Here is a 20,663-nt window from a genome sequence, read left to right on the forward strand (position 1 = left end):
ATTGCGTGGATGTGTTAATGTGAATGCAGGAAAAACACCACTAATTTGCTTCTATTTTGCGCTCTTCATATTTAAGTCCGTGGTGATTTTATTGTGTTGGAAAGATATTTTTATGTATGTTAAACACTGTCGGTATGTGTTTGGGGACTATTGTTAAAAAGCTGGCTGTGCTATTTATTAGCAATTTTGCGTTGTGTTTTGTGTACTATGTGGTTTTGACAAAATGGCGCTGTGTGATCTGTTTCTAAGATGGAGTCTTGTTGCCATTCGCAAGATGGCGTCGCAAGGATCTAATTTTAAACTGATCCTGTCTCAGCTAATTATCCGGCTTCAACATCACTTTTCCAGAAATCCTCAGGCCTTGGCTGTCTAGTTTGGGGGGTTAATGCTTTGACCGGGAAACCCTGTCAAGTGTGCCACCTAACTGTGGCATTACCATCCTGCTAGTAGAGCCTGGTGCTGGTTTTAAAAATACGGGGGACCCCTATGCTATTTTTTCCTTGTATTTTTAGAACCAGGGCAAGCTCCAAGAGCCCAGCACTGGTTCATTAAATATGAGAGACTCCTAATTTTTTAACTAGGGCCGGCTCAAAAAGCCACAGGCTGGTTATGCTTGGGGGGAACCAACACATTTTTTTCTCAGATTTTTATCTCTAGCTTTACTTTTACATACACAGAAGCCTGCACGGGTCACACTGATCTGTGCAGGCTTCATGTTTGGGAGTGTTTGGCTATGGTTAGACAGAGACAATACGGGGGAGAAAAACACAAGTAAACACAATTGCATACACCATCAGAAAATACAATTCTGTCAAACATGATTGTTAGTAAATTTGAGTTTTTGATCTTGAAAAAAACACAATTCTTAATAGATTTACCCCTAAGAGTACTGATACTTTTCAGTGTTCTTTCATCCTAAATTGTATTATTATTATTAGTATTATTATTATTATTATTATTATTACAATCATCATCATCATCATCATCATCATTTGTTTACATAATGGGAACACAATATGCAGTGTTTAAAAATTGTGTGGTTTGATCCAAGAAGTTAAGTTCCACGTGCTGTACATTGGTTCAGCCAGAAAGTAAAGATTGAGCTTTGTAATACAGTGAGGGGTTAGAGGAAAACTTTTAGAGATCTGTTTAGAGTGGTAGAAATTGGGTAGACTGGCCTAGTACAGTAAGTTTTCATGGAATGATTGATGGTTTGGAGGTTGGGGATATATCTTATTGTATGAGTGGGAAAATTCCATATATTGGTTAGAGCTCAAAAAAAGTACAGTAACTGGGATTGGGATCAGTTAAAGATGGTAAGTGACAGATGTTTGAAAGAATGGGGAGATTCTGTTGGGAGCTATTTTTAGAAAATGGAAGAGATGAATGTTGGTGCAGTTTTCTTAATAGCTGTTATATGCTAGTTTAAGTACTTTACAGTACTGTGTATTTGATTTGGTAGAATACTGTACAGGCCAACAAGGAAACAATACAGAAGTGGAAGAATGTTTTGTAAGGAAAATATATCTACCTTAGGTATTGCACTCAAAATAGATTGTAGAGGCAGGGGCGTATTAACACCCGAGAGGGCCTGTGTGCAACAATGTGTGTCTTGTTTGTCTCTATCACCCCCATATCTCTCTATCTCCTTTGTTTTCATCTCAGATATGCTATCAGCATCTCTTTTTACCTATTATCTACGACTTCCCCCTCCCTTCAACATGCAACCCTCAACAACTTGTAAGTGGCCCTCCAGCCAATATAATTGTCCACTCCATTTCCCTTTATCTATCTTCCCTTCTGTCATGCTTGTATCCTGTATGTACAATTGCCTGTGTGTCCCAACACTTTGTACAGTTAAACATATCTTCCACTAGAGTCCCTCTTCTCCCTTTCCTTTTACAATCCATCTTAATGGCTAGACTCTTTTGTGTTTTCACAACTGAAGCACCGCTTTGTATACTGGCTACCCAGCTCTTCCTCTATCTTATGTATCTCCTCCTATCTTGTAACCACATCTTACTCCCTCCTCCAAGACTTCTATCAAGCTGCTTGATGCTTGTGGAAATCACTTCCACACCTGATCAGACTCTCCTTCAAACTTTCAATTGCTCTCTTTTAACACATCTTCACTGTAACTTATCCTGCCCTCAATCTTTGCATGTTCTGCCAGCTCCAGTTTTATATCTATGCCAAGTTCAAATAGATACTATTGCCTCAGAATTACCCTCTGCCTCTATACCTTGAGCTCTTATGAGAAAGACCTCTCTACCTTTTTTATTTCTGCAAATTCTTGATACTCCAACTCTCAGGTGCTGCAAAGTTTTGAAATGTATTACAAATAAACAATGGTGATGAGGAGGTACTGTACATCTTACTGAACCTGGTTCTGGGTGACAGCATTGACAAAGTTGCAGGTTATGCCATGTGCTTGATCATCTCCCAGCAAAACATAATTTGGCAATACATCCATACAGTATCTCCAATTTTCACGAATTCCCGATCATGCTCCCAATCCAACATAACACAGGCCATGGAGATATCTTTCTGCTGTCCACTGATTATAAAGGCTCATGCTATTCAAAAAATGTGGTACCTAAGGATCAGGTTATGTGAACCACTGTGATCAACAATTCTGGCCACCCACAATGGTTACAGATTGTCTTGCATATTTTTGGAAGTTACAGTACTCTTCCCAAATCTTCCACAATTTCAACCTGGAATACCATCTCACCCTGCTCGGATTCTCTTGCACAGCGTAGCATTTCTGTGTATGAGCTGTATGGACCTCTGCTCAAGGTGCAATCCCATGGGATATGTCCCCCATGCTGACACCTCAATCATCACCTCTGGTCTGTTAGGAAGCAATTGTCAGATCTTGATTTCCCAATGCTCTTGAAGCACTTGTTCACTGGGTGTTGGGTACTGTAGCATCACTGTTCTGGTGGTACTGAAATGGTAGCTGGCTCTCCATCCCTGAGTTATTGCAGTGCTTTTTCGGAAATGAGTTTATAATCTGCCATCCATTTCCTAACATCCTTGGGACTTTTTGCAGGAACTGCTCTAGAATAAGTAAGTGTTCAATACAACGCCAACCAATATTGCAAGAACCAATGACTCTAACCACCATTAGCTATACAGCCTTACTGTGGTGGAATACTCCATGTGGATACGGCTGTTACTTTTAGGGGTATTCCCAAACCTGGCCTGGTACAGCTCTGGAGTTAGACAGGATAGCTTTTCTAATCTCTGCATCCAGGTTAAAATAATTTTAAGTTTCTCCTGCCTTTACATACTACCGCATTTCAGTTTCACATGGACTCTCAGAATCACTGCTATTACACATTTCCAGTCCCTGTCAGAACCATTGGGACCCAAGCCACTGAGATGTTGTATCAGCAGTGCCATTGCTGCACTAGGTAATTAATCCTCTTTTTCTATTGTATCTTCATCAAATTTTCTGAGATAATCCTAATCCCAATCAACCAGCTTCTTGATCAGGGTGTTTTGTATTAATGGTTTGATGGAACATTGTTTCACTTAGATTTCACAATTCCTGTAAATGCTTCTTTTCCATCCATTATTTCTGCAGGTCTGTTGGTTTCTCTGGACATCTCCACATGAGTCTCAGAAAGATTTTATAATAAGTAGGGTGAATGACTGGTGAGTTTTATGGAGCCCTCTGTTTGTCCACCCCCCGCCTACAAAACGGGGCGAGCTGTCGATCAACATCGACAGCCACCCCATTTGTAGTGAGCCCCAGAGCGAGAGAACTTCTCTCTCACTCCGGGGCTTGCGCACGCCGTGCATGAGCAATGCCCCACCATTGACCCACTTGCGAGCACATAGCGCTTGCGAGTGGGTCTGAATCAGGCCCTATGCTTGCTCCAAAGCTGTGGCCGTGGGAAGTGTTGCACATCTAGGAAAATATTTAAAAGTAGAAAGTTTATTATACACCAGGTCACATTCACAACTTTTAAGAAGAAAAAACCATTCAAACAACAATCTCAATTTATACTTTATTTATATTTGGCTGCAAACAATATCATATATGTAATCAGTGGTGATATATAAACTATTCCCACATGATACAAACTCTGCTAAATTAACTCCTTTAGGATAATCTCCCTAATGATCTGGGATATCATAAAAAGGAAACCTGTATGTCTACTGAAAAGAACAGGCAGCATCTACATGTGAAAAGAGCATGATACCAGGTAATATGTCAAACACGGTAGCTCAAATAAATAGGGAAAGATTCCAAACCATTACTAATGACTATATTATTAATATCAGTGGTTCTGTTATGGGAGTTTGTCTATTTGTAAACATTAACTTTCAAAGGTTTATGGAGCATACACACGGTCAGATCTGTCAGATGAACGATTTGAACAATTTGAACGATTTTACCAAAGATTTGAACGATTTGAACGATTTAATGATTTTTGACTGCATTAAAATGAATGGAATCGTCCAAGTCTGACTGCAAACACATCAGATGTCAGATATCGTTATCTGACCATCGGGAACGTGCATTGTTCATCGTCCATTGTTCAGGCATGTCAGATATGCCAGATTTTCCTTCAGATATGAACGATTGAACAATTTTTTAAATCGTTATCGTTGAGATCTGAAGGAAAATCTGACCGTGTGTATGCACCATAACTTAAACATTGACAAAGATCCAAAACATTATAGGATGATAGAGTTTACATAATCTGTCAGTAATAAGTAATGATAGTTTTTATGTTGAAATTTAAAGCATGATGTGAAAATTGAGTATTGACTTGAAACTAATAATAAAAAAACTCAATATTGTGGGGGGTTTTTTATATATAAAAGAAAGGTGATAGGCGCTAATGTGTAACCACAGGAAAAAAATAAAACTTGTACCACATTTACTAATTAAAAAATAAACTTTATATTAAAATTGTATTATACAAGCAACAACATTGTAAAAACAAATGACAATTATATAATAGATATCTATAGACATCCATCATCAGCTATAGCAAAATGATAACGCAGATGATAATGGTAATTACTAATAAGTTGATTCAGATAGTTCCAGTGTGATATATATGTTTACCAATAGTCAGCTAATAAGATAGGAACAAACCCTCCAGTTTGTTTCTTACATATGTTGTGGATACATTTAAGGCAGAAAGTTTAGAATAAATAAGTACTGTACAATGTTGCACGGTGTTTATAAGATGTTATCAATAAAAGACTCTCATTGTCTTTAATCTGGTGTTTACCATAACAAGTCCCCTTTTGTTGAAACTCACATACATCCACTAATAGAGACTATTTCCAGGGTATGTGTTGTGTCTCTGACAGATAATTACAGCAGGTCTATATCAGTACATTTTTCCATACATCCCTTACCTCTGAAAGGATGATGAAGGTATGGAAATGGGGAAAAGAGTCTGGGGTAAATTTACTAAAAGTCAATTATTGTATTTAAATTGACCAAAACAAAAGCAACATCCCCACAAAATAAACCACAGTGTTTCTATTCAAAATAGATCATTAACAATCAGTTGATTTTGGGTTCCATTCTGATTTGCGTTGGTGCATTGGTTTCTATCTTAAGTTCTAGTTGAAGTTCTAAATTAGTTCTATTCACCAAAATCGACCGAAAATTGATTCAAAATTATACAAAAGCATTCCTATTAGCCAAAACATGTCACATGTACTTTAATTCCTACAAACACCTTCAACCCAATGCTAATTTGCATATCCATGAGTTTTTATAATTATTTATATACCTTTAAATGCCTGATTTATACAGCAAGGGTGCTCCCACAGGCTTCTATCACATGTTTTTTTCCATCATATTGAGTTTTCAGACAATTCTACATGCTTTAAAATCAAATAGAACTGTTTCTGATGGTTCTATTGAAAATGTCAATTTGGGGTTGATTTTTGGTCAACTGTTAGTAAATAAGCTTTTTCTACTGCTATCCATAGTCTATTTAATATTCTATTTGTGTGTGAAGTCGAATTTCTGGGGAGTTCGAGTATGTTTTGTCTTTAGTAAATACCTGATTGTAAAAATCACCACCAATTCACCTCAAATCACCACAAAATAGAATGGAACTAAAAATCGACCCTTAGTAAAAGTACCCCGCTGTCTGTATGTCATCATTAGTTAGTGTATATGTGCCTACAGTAAGTAGTGCTGTCAGTGTCCGTGCATTGGATATGGCAAGTGAAAAGACACAGGTGGCTATGTATCAAACCTTCTAAAGAGGGGAGAAGTGGACAATTAGTGGACAAGTTGTCCATAGCAACAATCAGCTTCCACCAACTATTTTATAGAATGTACTTGATAAATATTAACTAGAAGCTAATTGGTTGCTAGGAGCAATTTCTCCATTTGTCCATTTCTCCACTTTTTACAAGGTTTGATACATTTCCCCCACAGTGTGCATCATGCAGCATGCTGTACAGCACAGTAAGTTAGTTCTCCACAAAAGGACAGTATACCGTAACTTTATGCATTTCTCCAGAGTTCTGGTTTCCTTAGAAGGTTAGAATTAATAAATTTTTATTTAAATATCTAAAGTATTAGGTGTCTATTTACTAAACCGCGGGGTTACAAAGCTATTTACTATCAGTGACTGCTGGATTTAAAACGGCAATAGCATTAACTGAGAGACAAGCCTGATTTATCATTTGTTACTCTAGAAAAGTACTCCTTGTGACATAACATCACCAAGTGAACACACAATGTCAGATATTTTGTTATATAACTTGGACAGTTGGAGTATTGTTTATTGCCATGACTGATGCACGATGGCTAAGCATAAGATTACACTGGTCTGAGTTTTAAAAATTTTTCCTGAGGTCCAGGTTTTCATAGGTGATCTTTTTATTTAGTGGATGGTGAATTCAAAAATATTTCTCAGTTATTGTGAAATAGGTCCACCCCTATTGCTTCCTAGTCCCTGGCTGAATCACATTTATTATCTAACTCTACAATGGGTACAGTATATTGAAAATAGGTATTTAGGTGTAACAGAGACATAATGGAGATAACGAAGATACAGTATCTACTGAGTAAAAATCTGTAATACTATTAAGTCATAAACATAAACTATTTCCCCTGTACTCTTAGCTTATACGATTTCAAAAGCTTGTTATTGTTACTTAATTAGTCATTTGGTAATCAAATTTTTTAAATCAAATATTTGCCTGTAATAATATAGGGAATAATGCTGCCTGAAGTTTTTTTCTTTTTTTTTCTCTTATACATTAATTAAAAATAAAATCCTATATCTGTACCCAAACTATATTTCAATATGATGTAACTAGAGATATGCGGTTCGGTTTTCCTGAAATACAAACACACCCGAACTTAGGGGTTCCGAGTCGCATCCACGTTTGGAATCACTTTGCGGTTCCAAGTCGAACTGAGTCCCGGCTCGGTTCTCCTGTCAGTTTGGAACTTGGATTTATGAACTGAACTCAAGTTTTGGATTTCATGTAAACAGACATGATTTTAGCTGTTTTTTATAAATTTTTTATCGATTTTTAAGGCATCCAAAACCAAATCCAAACCAAAACACTTGGGTTCGTTTTGCCAAAACCAAAACACGGTGATGAATTAGAACTAGAGATGTGCGCCGACCCCCGTGTTTTGGTTTTGGATCTGGATCTACCCTGGTTTTAGATCTGGATTGGTTTTGCCAAAACCTCACCTCCGTGTTTTGTTTTCGTGTTTTGGTTTTGGATCTGGATTTTTTCTTAAGAAAATCATAAAAACAGCTAAAATCACATAAAATAGGCCTGTTTTTGCTCCTACAGTATAATTAACCTCAATAACATTTATTTCCAGTAATTTCCAATCAATTTTGACCACCTCACAATATTATTTGCTTCATCTAGTTAAGGACAAAAGGTTGCATCCAGCTAGCTGGCTGACTAAGCTAAGGGACACAGTTGGCGGAACTAACATGTGGTAGTTAAGTTTCTAATTTCCAATTTCCAACAGATACAGTGTGTTATACAGTGTGAGTTGGATACACCAATAGTACACTTACTGTGACAGCAATGTTGGCAGAGCGGAGTTGCTGACGGTGTCCTCAGTACATGGAATGGCAGTGCTGCGGTGCTGTCAGTGTCCTCAGTGAAGGGTATCGGTGATGTCGGCAGTGCCGTGGTGCCAGTGGTGTCTTTAGTGCAGGTTTGCTGGATGTGTTGGCAGTGTAGGGGTGCCAGCGGTGTCCTCATTGCTGGTTTGCTGACTGTGTCTGCAGTTGCCGGGGTGCCAGTGGCAGAGCCGGATTAAGGGGGGGCATAGGGGGTGAGTGCCCCTGGTCCCCCTCTCTCAAGGGGCCCCCCGGCGCTGCTTTTTTTTTTTTCATTTTAAAAATGGCCGCAGACTCCTGCCTATTGGTTCAGGAGTCTGTCAGTCACTTCAGTGAGGAGGATGAGTCAGTGGGGAGGGCTACAGTCATGTCAGGAAGTCACGTGAGTCAGCCCAGAAAGAAGCAGGGAGGAGAGAGACGTGCTGCTGATGGGGACAGACAGAGACTCCCTATGTGCTGCTGATGGGGACAGACAGAGACTCCCAAGTCTCAGCAGCTGTCACCTGTCATGCGGAACACACTTTAACCTGCTGCAAGTTTGGTCTGTTTGCTGTGTGCAGCCCCCTATGTGCTGCTGCTGCTGCTGCTATTTCTCTGACTGAGGAGTGTGGCTGGACAGAGCTGCAACTACCTGTGTGGCCCAGGCTGGGGACCCTATGAGAAAGTAGCCGGTTCCTCCTAGTATTCCTAGTCACATCTCACATCTGCACCACTTGGATGCCTGGTTAGACACTGTGGTGTCACAGAGGTAAATACTTGTACAATTTAATTTACATTTTTAATATTTATTTTTATCTTTAGTCTGAAATAACTGCAGTTATAATAGGGTTCATTTAGTCATCCCAGTAACTTTGCTCCTATGTTCTGATTCACTACCAACCGCAACTGCGATTACGCACGCAATTGAGTGACTGTTACGTACTGCACATGCGTATGCATCTCAGTGCGCGTGGGCAAACACCTCACTGTGATCGGGAAATGACAATGCAGACCCATCGCAGAGTGATTGACAGGAAGTTCCGTTTGGGGGTAGTGACGGGGGGGATGGTTGGCGAAACGCAGGCGTGTCAGTGGGGACATGCATAAATTAGCCATTGCGATGCCATACGCAGCTTGGGCTTTCACTGTGAGGTTAGCAATTCCTGAGTAAGGTCAGACCTTGTACTAGTGTGTGTGAGGCTGCGATGGTACTCCATGTTACCGATGGTTTCGCTGTCTTGCTAAGTATTACGGATGTGTGTGAAGTAAAGGGGGCGTCCATATGTTGTGCTGCATCTGGCATAGCATTTGCAGTAATTAGCATATCTTCACAGTGAGACTGCGTGCGTAATCGCTATTGCAGTTGCGATCCGTACTGAATCAGGCCCCTAGTGTGGTGATTGCATTCTGCACTGGTGGGTGTCAGCGTTGTGCAGAACATCAGCTTTTTCCTTAGTTTAAGGTTACTATAAATAGAAAGTTTATTTTTATAGGATGAAATGAAAAGGCATTTTTGTCTGCTTAGTTTTTTTTAAATTAACTTAAAAGCGTAAAAGATGGATTTAGAGAAGTTCTTCTTGTGGTTAGTTCCGAAACTACTCTGCAATTGTCTCCGCAAAACTTACTTGCGTATTATTATCTGCAGATATGTCCCATTTATTAACTCTTTCCCTGACAGTGGAAGCAGTAAGAATAAAAAACATATGACTGTCATATTCCAACTAAATAATTAATATATAATTCTTCTTTTGGATATTTGGGGCAGTTACTGCAACTTAGGAATCTTAAAAAAAAGGAATGTCAAGGTACTGTATACTAGAAGTAGCGGGACCCCACATGTACCCCCCACCCCACCTACAGTATACAGTATATATTGACATCACAGTTGTGGACAATTTACATTGTTGTCTGAGTAATTGCAGTCATCTCACAATAAAATTCCCGGGATAATCTTTTTTATAGTTTTTTGCTTTAAAGTTTTTAATGAAGCTCTGCCAGCATCAGTATGGCAACAGTTGCAGCGCTGCTGCTGAGAGAGCTGCTCCTGGCTGCGTAGACAGTATACATTTAGGAAGCCGGCCGTCGCAATGCTGACAGTCGGCTTCCCAACTACTTAACCCCGGCGAGGGTTATATGACAGATGCCTAAATCTAGACACCTGTCATTTTATCGACATCGGGAGACCGGCGCCCGGTATCCCAATCGAAATGATGCCGGGCGCCAGGTTCGGACAGCCGCGTGGGGGAGGAGGGTTAAGTTAGGGGCTCCCTGGGGGGACTTAGGGTTAGGCACCCCCCCAGGAGGTTAGGGTTAGGCTACGGGGAGGGAGGGTTAGGGTTAGGCACCCCCGGGGGGAGGTTAGGGTTAGGCACCCCCCCGGGGGACTTAGGTTTAGGCAGCGGGGAAGGGAGGGTTAGGTTTAGGCACTTAGAGGGGGGATTAGGGTTAGGCACAGGGGGGAGAGGTTAGGGTTAGGCAACCTAAAGGAGGGTTAGGGGGTAGAATTAGATTAGTTTATACTTACCTTTAGGACGATCAGGATTTCCTCCTCTGTCGGGCTGACGTTGCCGGGCCTGGCGGTGAATCATACTGAATGCGCGTAGACAGGAGACAAGCAGAATCGCTCCACATGCTGTACAAGAGGAGGCTTTTAGATTCTGCGAGTCTGCCCCTGCTGCAGGAGTACAGGTAGGGCCTGCACTACTGCCTCATAGTGGTGCAGGGGGTGGAAACACACCGTGGGCACAGCCAGGGGGGTAGTGCTGACAACAGGGAGAGGGCCCCACTGTTTTAATTGCCCCGGACCCCCAAGAGGCTTAATTTGGCCCTGGCCAGTGGTGTCTTTAGTACAGGTTTGCTGGCTGTGTCGGCACTGCGGGGGTGCCAGTGGTGTCTTAGTGCAGGTTTGCTGGCTGTGTCGGCAGTGCGGGGTGCCAGCGGTGTCTTAGTGCAGGTTTGCTGGCTGTGTTGGCAGTGCGGGGGTGCCAGCGGTGTCTTTAGTGCAGGTTTGCTGGCTGTGTCGGCAGTGCAGGGGTGTTCTCAATGCAGGATGCCGGCGGTGCGGGGTGTCAGCGGTGTCCTCAGTGCAGGTTTGCTGACTGTGTCGGCAGTGCAGGGCTGCTGGTGGTGTCCTCAGTGTGGGAGTGTCAGCAGTATTGTCGGCAGTGTGGGGGTTGCTGACAGTGTCCTCAGTACGTTGGACACCAGTGCAGGAGTGTCGGCAGTGGTGGTGTCAGCAGCGGGGGATGCTGCCAGTGGGGGTCACGGTGGTGTCGGCATTGGGGGTGCCGGCGGTGTCAGGCGGCGTGGGATGATGGGCGCCATCTTCTTTTCTTCATTTGTGCTGTTTTCAATTGGCTTAACGCTGATTGGCTGAGAGCCGTGACAGACGGCTCTCTCAGCCAATCATCGTTAAGCCTGCTGAGAACAAAACCTCGCGACTCGACAGGGGGGGTCACGAGGTTTTGCCTCGGGTCAAGGATCCGGGGCAGGCAGCGAGCCCCGGATCCCCGGATCCCCCAAATTCGGGTGGGTTCGGATCTCTTAGATCCGAACCCGCTCATCTCTAATTAGAACCAAAACCAAAACATGGTGGTCAACGCACATCTCTAGTTGTAACTCATTTGGTCTGATACTCTCAAAGATCTGAGGCACTGAAGGTACAATTCTCCTCCAAATTAGCCAAGTCAGTTGTCTAAATTTACAGTTACTATATACTGTATGTAATTATTACAGTGACATATAAAAGATAAAAATCACTGCGCTAGTGTGTCTCAGTCAGCACAGTATTCATTTTCAACAATAAATTAAACATATAAATTAAACATATATAAATAAGCACATTTGAAGGTCGGCATATTCGGTACATTTGGTACATTGTAACATTGCAACATACAGCAGCAGCCAGATTCTTTAAAATGATACTTAGTGATACTGTATCACTTTACTGAATAGCTTATATTGTTTCACTGCAATCACAGCGATAGGTGAAACCGGTACTATGAATCGATGAATAGATCCTTTATGACTTGATCACACTCTGTGATGGAGCACTGCTATTTGTTCTTACATAAAGCAGCCATAGTACTCACTGACAGTTATTGAACCAGCAAGCCGAATGTCTCCATATATTGGTAATTATATAGTAAATGTTCTATCAGATTCTAATTACCCATGAGCCACCACTGATGATATTCTATAGTCCAGGATCTGCAACTGTGGTTAGCCAGTATGCGCACATACTCAGCCAATAGTCAGCAGTGCAGCAGGCTCCAGGGCTCCTGACCTTGGATGGATTGCTGCTTTTTAATATGTAAATCTGGTTACGCGGATCTGTCAGCTGTGCTTACTCTGCTATTAGCGGCTGCTGCTGTAGTCAGGTTCTGCTTGCCGGATCTCTGGACCTGGGGCATGCTGGCTTTCTGTAGTCAAATTAACAGGCAGAAGAGCAGCAAATGATGTCACCTAAGTAACCCCGGATAGAAGGAGCAGCAAAGTGTTTCCTTTTTTAAGCTGTATTGCGAGGGGAGGGTTAGTGTTAGGCTTCGGGGGGAGGGATAGGGCTAGGCTGTGGGGAGGAGGGTTAGGGTTAGGCTTTGGGGTGAGGGATAGGGTTATGCTGCGGGCAGAGAGGGTTAGGGTTAGGCTTCGGTGGGAGGGATAGGGGAAGGCTGCGGGGGGAGAGAGGGTTAGGCACTAGGGGGAGTGTTAGGGTTAGGCTTCGGAGGGAGGGATAGGGGAAGGCTGCGGGGGGAGAGAGAGGGTTAGGCACTAGGGGGAGTGTTAGGGTTAGGCTTCAGAGGGAGCAATAGGGGGGAGGGATAGTGGTAGGCTGTGGGGGGGAGGGATAGGGGTAGGCTGTGGGGGGGAGGGATAGGGGTAGGCTGTGGGGGGGAGGGATAGGGGTAGGCTGTGGGGGAGAGGGATATGGGTAGGCTGTGGGGGGGAGGGATAGGGGTAGGCTGTGGGGGAGAGGGATAGGTGTAGGCTGTGGGAGGGGAGGGTTAGGGGTAGGCTGTGGGGGGGAGAGATAGGGGTAGGCTGTGGGAAGGGAGGGTTAGGGTTAGCATATTTACCTTCAAGGTGTCAGAATTCTGACTGGGTGCTACTGCTAGTATTCTGACTGCCGTCATCCCTGCTGCCAGATCCCGGACCCAACCCCATCACACACATATGAAAGCAAAGCTTTAAAGAAAAGAAGCATATGTCACAATACAAGATGTGCAAATTAATACAACTAGTTAAAAATGTGGATGATTTAAGGGCCTTGAATTTGTTTATAATATGATCCCAGTATTTGGACTGGATCAATTTGGATTCGACTGCTGCAGACAAATTTATTTAAAAATTTTAATTTAAAGTTTGAGTTCACAATATTTATAACAAGCAGATGCAATAAACTATAAAATGTTGCTAGTTTAAACCTAAATTCCTACATTAGATTTTAAAGATTTTTTATTTTTAATTCAAACAGCAAACATTATAAATCTCCTGCCAACTAATTTAGCATATTGATTGGACTGGACTCTGGTGACAAAGTCCTGGAAGAGTATGCAAGTTTGTCAACATTCAGAATGTCAACATACTATACTTGTAAATAACCACAGCACCTCAGCCACCCCCGCTCTGCCCCCTCCCTGCACCACAACTGTGATGACATCATTTCTATTAGTAGACATTTTTATTATATATCTATATATATATATATATATATATATATACTGCCTCACAACACTAAGGTTGTGGGTTCAATTCCCACTACAGGCCTAACTGTGTGGAGTTTGTATATTCTCCCTGTGCTTGAGTGGGTTTCCTCCGGGTACTGTGGTTTCCTCCCACACTCAAGAAATATACTGGCAGGTTAATTGGCCATCAACAAAGTTAACCTTAGTGTGTATGTGTGTGTACACGTGGTAGGTAATATAGATTGTAAGCTCTACTGGAGCAGAGACTAATGCAAATGGGCAGATATTCTCTGTAAAGTGCAGCGCAATATGTGTGCGCTATATAAATAACTGTTAATAAATAATAAACAAAATAATAATATATATATATATATATTTATATTGTTAACTGTGTGTTTTATTGCATTTGTTCAGCCATGTTCCAGGGCTTTTGCCTAATAATTATGTAATTGGAAGTAAAGATTTTTTTAACTTTAATATCATATTTTTTTTCTACCTTTTAAATCTAGAAGGTCAGTCTGGATAGATTAATGGGGTTGGGTGCTGATTTATCCAAGGGAAAGTGTTAGCAAATAATTTGTTCTAAGTCACAAGAATACTCAACTAAAGTATCAAAATGTACTTTTTCAGGACATAAAATGATTGGAGAACTAACAAATGACACCTTAAAGATTACATTCAACATCCTGGCATTCTCCACATCCGAATATGGGAGGATTGTTCTTTTTATAGTATTTTTTCTGATTTATCTGATAGTTCTCACTGGTAATTTCATTATTATCACACTGGTGTGTCTTGTGCCCCAGTTACAAACGTCCATGTACTTCTTCCTATGTAATCTGTCTGTATTGGATATCTTATATGTCTCCACCACTCTCCCCAAGCTGCTGTATATCACTCACACCGGTGACCATGTTGTGTCTTACACTGCCTGTATAGCCCAGTTATATTTATATATGTTCTTTGGTGATACAGAGAGTTTCCTGCTAACATCAATGGCCTTTGATCGCTATGTAGCAATATGCTTCCCTTTACATTACTCTCTCATTATGAGTAAACATGTTTGCGTTTTTTTAGCGTTTCCTGCATGGTTTATGGGTGCCATCAATTCTTTAGTACTTACTTGTTTTGTAAGTGGCTTGAGTTTCTACACTTTTAATGAAGTCAATAATTTCTTCTGTGATCTGAAAGCCCTGCTTATCGTCTCCTCCAGTAACACCACATTCCTGAGAAGATTTATTACGATAGATGGGATGTTCATCGGAGCTGTTCCTCTTCTACTGATCATGGCTTCCTACGGCTGCATCATTTTCACCATCCTAAAAATTCAGTCATCGGTTGGGAGACGCAAGACGTTCTCAAGCTGCACTTCCCATATAACAATTGTTGTGCTGTACTATGGTTCTGCCATGTGCTTGTACATGCAATATACTCAAGAACTAGACAAACTCTTCTCAGTGATGTTTGTTACTTTGGTTCCATTGCTAAACCCACTAGTGTACAGTCTACGTAATAAAGACATCCTAAGTGCTATGAGAAGAATAAAGCAATAGCAAAAGAGCAAGCCTATTCAATAAAGACAAGAACAAACATTTAATATATATTAATTAACATGTATTTATTCTGTATTGTGCCTGCATATTCATAGCGTTTTACTATTGGGAATAAACACAAAACTAAAAAGATACTGAGGGCCCCATTTAACAAAGAGACATAACCATAGGAGAGATAGTCTGGGTCATGAGATAATTTTTTTAGGATTGGTGAGTGAACGTGTATTTTAAGGAGGATGACAATGTGACACTACAGAGATACAACAAGCTAAAGAGGTGAGCGGGCAGTGGGGGAGAGGGAGGAGAGACGTTGTGAGGGTCAAGTGTCAATTTGGAGGATGTGATGATAAAATGAGTGCAGGTGATTTGTATTCTGATACTGGAAACAGGGCTGTAACTAGGGTAGTGCGGCAGTGCCATGGTATAGGGCACCGCAGGTCAGGGGGCGCTGTTTGGGCCTATCAATTTTCTGTTTACTATCATTCTCACTTGTAGCTTCCTCTTATTTCATCCCCAGCATCTCCTGTCCTCCCCTATCTCTTCCCTGGCCCTTCCCCATGAGGCCATGGCCCTTTTTCAGGTGTTTTATCTTCCTATTTAAAAAATAGGGGGGGCGCCAATGCTCTTTCTGGCACAGGGCACCAAAAAGTCTAGTTACGGCTCTGACTGGAAATGATGAATTGTTGGAGGATTGCGGACTGTAGAATATGGTGGGTGGGGTGTCTAGGAATTGGAATTGGGAAATATCTTTTTGAGTATTTTAAATGTTGTCTTTGAACTAGATATCAATATTATAGGCTGAGAGGTAGCACGGGGGGCGAGCAGGTTTGACAGAGAAACAAATTTAAAGTGGTAAAGAGGTGATGGGGTAAAAACTGGAGCCCTGATGCATAATGGGATGGAAATCATGCTCATCTTGCACTCAGAACAAGCAGACACAACTCTGGTGTATATGTGCATGTCTGCATAGTAGTAAACATGTCAAAGATACGACTCACTCAGCATGTGTAGCACGTACTGTACACCACATTTACATTAACATTCCATCGCCATGTAGTTGCCATTTTGTTTTCTATTTTTTGCACATTATTCCCATTTTATTTTTTTGCTTCTGTCATTGTGTAATAAGGAAACATCATTACTAACAACAACATACATCATGTGGCTTTGTGGACATGCTCAATAAAAAGTTTACTTAAACATAACAAGTAAACTCTAACACCCAACTCAAAACACAATATATAAAACCAACATATAGTCAACACACATTGTCTTACTCATGATATTTATATATATTTTACTCCATTATTTTAAACAAAGGAAAAATTGTGTCAGCATGTCCCAACTTAGGAAGAGTCTCCAGCAGTCCTGGATCCAGTTGTGTCCTCATAAAGCTGTGCCAGCCAAACTTCAGTTACAGGGAAATTGAAGCGTTGGTGTTACTGGTGATGGCAAGGTTACTCCATACTACCAGGCAACACATGGCTGGTGCAAAATAATGAAAATGGAAGGAGACCATATAATAGATCAACAGAGAGATTGAAAACTGCCGTAGGATGACGGAGATCAAAATAAGGTTTGAAGAACCATCTTATTGTGGTACAAACAAATATCTATTATGTTAAAGATATGTCACACTACAGTTGATTACAAGTACATTTTATTGTATTATCTTTGTGCCAAACATAGAATCTAAAAAATAAATATCACATAGAGCTACTGTACAAAGAATATTACGTAGGACTTTTTGCATGTTGTTACAAAACGTGTATGTTTTTTCCCAATTCAACAATCAGTAACAAGTAGTAAGTAATAGTGCTAAGTACAAACTGTTTCCCTTTTAGAACACCTAAACTTTGCACCTGATTATGCTGACCAAGCGGTTGTTCTCTATCTCCATTGATCTGCACTCCAACCCTGCTTACTGTACATGCTACTGTACCTCCAGAAAAATGTACACACCTATGAAAGGAACTGTGCTAGAGAAAATCCAGCTTTAAATTCCAACAGCTCTGCCCTTTCAATGCTAATCAGTCCAAGTATACATCCAGAATCGCCCCCTAATCACCCAAACCAGTGGGGATGACAACTGTGTCCTCCTCTCATCATCTTATCTCTCCTCAACCTTCATTTTCTGTCACTTCTCACACTCTCACTCCTGATGCCTGCCCTCATCTTCCCCAACTCTTCAACCTGTCCCTTTCCTCTGACACGGCCCCCTCCTCCCTCAACACACTTGTTACACTCATCTTTGAGTAACCATCATGAGACCCTGACTTTCTCTCAGACTCCGCCCACATATTTTTCTTCCCTTTTGCCTCCAAGTTTCTTGAGACGATTGCTTACCTCCAAGTCACCTCATTTCTTACTTCTCATTCAATTCTTTATCCTGTGCCATCTTGTCCTGTCCCGTCCATTCTATAGAATACAACTTTACAAATGACGGTCTCACTGCCAAAGCAAATGGTCACTTTTCTCTCATCAGCCTTCTTGATCTATTTGCTGAGTGTGACACTGTTGATCACCTGCCCTCTCATGTGTCACCTCTCTGACCATTCATTATTGTGTCTACATCTAATTCCATCACTCCCTTCCTCTACCTGATTGGTTACTGCGCCTCCTCCCTGGGCCTTTATGTGGCACTTTAACTATAAAAGAAAACACTAATAATAATGAGAATTATAATAACGTAGTAAATACAGTAGTAGCTGCATCCCTATGATAATGCCGTGACCGATGATCTTCCTACTGCGATTCCCCCTGGCTGTGGCATTAATCCATCTCTGTGCATCTTTAGATGCACAATCGCTGCACTATCGGTCGCACCATTGAAGCGTGCACCAGCCCTACATCAGGCGCAATTTCTCCATCTGAATATGACGTCTTGTGTCTGTGCTACTGTGTGTTCAGATGCAGTTGCTGTTAGCAACATGCCCATGACACGCCTAACCACCCTACTGTTACCTTCCAGGAATGACCACTGAAATCCATGGCTATTACGTACAAATTCGCTCTGCATCTCCCATCAGTTACCCATGTGCAGTGTGCGATGTGGACACATGCGCAGACATAAAACATCTGCCTCATGTGTGCAACATCGACACTGTGTGTATGAATCAAGCCCTAAGAACTTGACACAATAATAATGCACGTTTTTTTAATTGTTTATTGAAGGTCATGTGGTTATTGGTCTTGTACATTTGGGGGCTTATGTAATAGGTTGTGAGCTGCAGCGGCTGCGGGAAATCCTGCTAGTCTTCCTGTATTTTTAAAGCGGCAATCATTTTAAAGGAAAAACAAGCTGGTTTTGCCTTTAAAATGATTGCCGCTTTAAAAATACAGGCAGACTAGCAGGAGTTCCCGCAGCTGCTGCAGCTCACAACCTATTACATAAGCCCCATGGTCTGTGTTTATTGCACTATAGGTGTTGTCATTTTGTATATTTTGCTACTTTTTAAGAATGACATTTCGGATTAAACAAATTTCCCTTTATATTATGTATGAACTATTAAATGTCTACCACTAGCGCGAGCCTGGCTAACCTGTGGCTTTCCAACTGTTGTGCAACTACAAGTCCCAGCATACCCTCCCACTCAGCTGTAAAGCGGTAAAGCATGCAGGGACTTGTCGTTTCACAACAACTGAGAGTCCCAGGTTGGCCAGGCCTGCACTAGTGTGTCCACCAGGAGCTGGTTACTTCCTTTTTACTGTTTTGTAGTGTTGTAATTTACATAACCAGTAGGAGGACACAATCTCAATATCACACAACATAGAAATCAGTTACAGTATGACTGTATCAAAGGGGGTAATTGGAAGACAATACATTCATAGCTGGTGCGGCTTCTACTTCTTTCAGTCTCTAAACACCAGTGTATTAATAAAACTATTAGTCTGTTTAAGAAAAAAATAATATTCAAACAATAATCAATTTATATTATTTCTTCATGTAATCAGTAGTAATGTATAAACAATTCCCACATGATACAAATGTTCCTGAAGTAATTAATTTAGGATAAACTCCATAATGGTCCAGAAACCCTCAATGTTTTTGCAAATAGCAGGCAGCATCCAAATGTGAAAAGAGCAGTGTACCAGGTATGCATTAAACATATTTCTGTACATGGGAATTGCACCTGCATCTAATTGAAGGCATAGCATAAAAGACAAAAAAAATGTTCAAAACCATTACTAATTACTTGTTATGCTAAAATCATTAAGTGGGAAAGATTTTCTTATGTGTTGAATTATATCAAACAAAAAACAGATACTACATAGGTTTTGATACATGCATACGTTACACTTTGTTATTTGTATTGTTATTATGTTTATATTGAGAGCACAAGAAAAAAACTATTTGGATTGTTACTTGACCCACAAGTTCTTTGTTTCTAATTGTAAAAACTTTGGCCCTCATTCAGAGCCGTACGCTCTGAGCAGAGCGCACGCTCTGAATGAGGGCCGGGCTCCATTTTCATGGAGCGTCCTCCTGGACGCTCGTATAGCTGTGGGTCACCACCAACAGGCTATACGAGCGTGCCTTTTGATGGCCGCGATGGTCGAGACCATCGCGACCATCGAAATTACGAGCCGGAGCCTGCGGTTGAGGTTTTCAACCGCAAGCTCCGGAGTGATTTTGGCTCTATCAGAGCCAAAATCACTCCCACTGACATCACTAGTGATGTCAGTGGGTCGGCTTCTGACGGGAGGCGTTCCCGTGGGAACGCCCCCGTCAGGGAGGCACGCCCCCGGCACGCCCACCAAAGGGGGCGTGCTGTCAATCAACATTGACAGCACGCCCCCTTTGATCGGACACAACGAGCGAAGGACTTTCCTTCGCTCGTCGCGTCTGGCGCATGCGCACGACGGAGCTCCCTCCGTCGTGCGCATGCTCAGTGCATAACATCGACCCACTTGCGAGCGGACAGCCGCTCGCGAGTGGGTCTGAATCAGGCCCTTTATTTTCTTTCTTATCACCTATGATTTCTCACATAAAAATAGATAGAATATATATATTCTTACAGTAGGTATTCCCCAAGGTGCTGTTCTTGGACCTCTCCTATTCTCCCTCTATACTTCCTCTCTAGGTGAACTCATCAGCTCTTTTGACCTCAATTATCATCTCTATGCTGATGATACTCAGATCTACATTTCCTCCCCTGATCTCTCCCCCTCTCTTCTGACTCGTATCTCCAATTGTCTCTCTGCTATCTCTTCCTGGATGTCCCAGCTATTTTTTAAACTTAATATGTCTAAGACAGAGCTGATCATCTTCCCACCCTCCCACATAACCTCACTTCACACTATTTATTTATCAATTTATGGTATAACTATCTCATCTAGCCCCAAGGTGC

The 20,663-nt window shown here is 41.6% G+C and overlaps 1 protein-coding gene across 3 annotated transcripts; it reads left to right on the top strand.

Annotated features, from left to right (window-relative positions):
* Positions 1-4,197: 4,197 nt before the first annotated feature.
* Positions 4,198-15,522, top strand: LOC148509341 (olfactory receptor 5V1-like). Of its 3 annotated transcripts, none has more exons than XM_088443239.1 (2): positions 4,198-4,217; positions 14,390-15,522. In XM_088443239.1, exons 1-2 carry the CDS (start codon positions 4,208-4,210, stop codon positions 15,310-15,312), a joined length of 933 nt encoding a protein of 310 aa, XP_088299365.1. In that variant the 5' UTR covers positions 4,198-4,207; the 3' UTR covers positions 15,313-15,522. The 3 variants fall into 3 exon arrangements, 2 of the variants coding, with proteins under 2 accessions (XP_088299365.1, XP_088299366.1); XR_015869452.1 differs by lacking the exon at positions 4,198-4,217 and adding an exon at positions 8,503-8,844 and having other exon boundaries at positions 14,973-15,056; XM_088443240.1 differs by lacking the exon at positions 4,198-4,217 and adding an exon at positions 8,503-8,844.
* The last annotated feature ends 5,141 nt before the right edge of the window (positions 15,523-20,663 follow it).

This window comes from Taudactylus pleione, unplaced genomic scaffold (assembly GCF_031769625.1).
Source record: "Taudactylus pleione unplaced genomic scaffold, aTauple2 ptg000329l, whole genome shotgun sequence".
Lineage (NCBI taxonomy): Eukaryota > Metazoa > Chordata > Amphibia > Anura > Myobatrachidae > Taudactylus > Taudactylus pleione.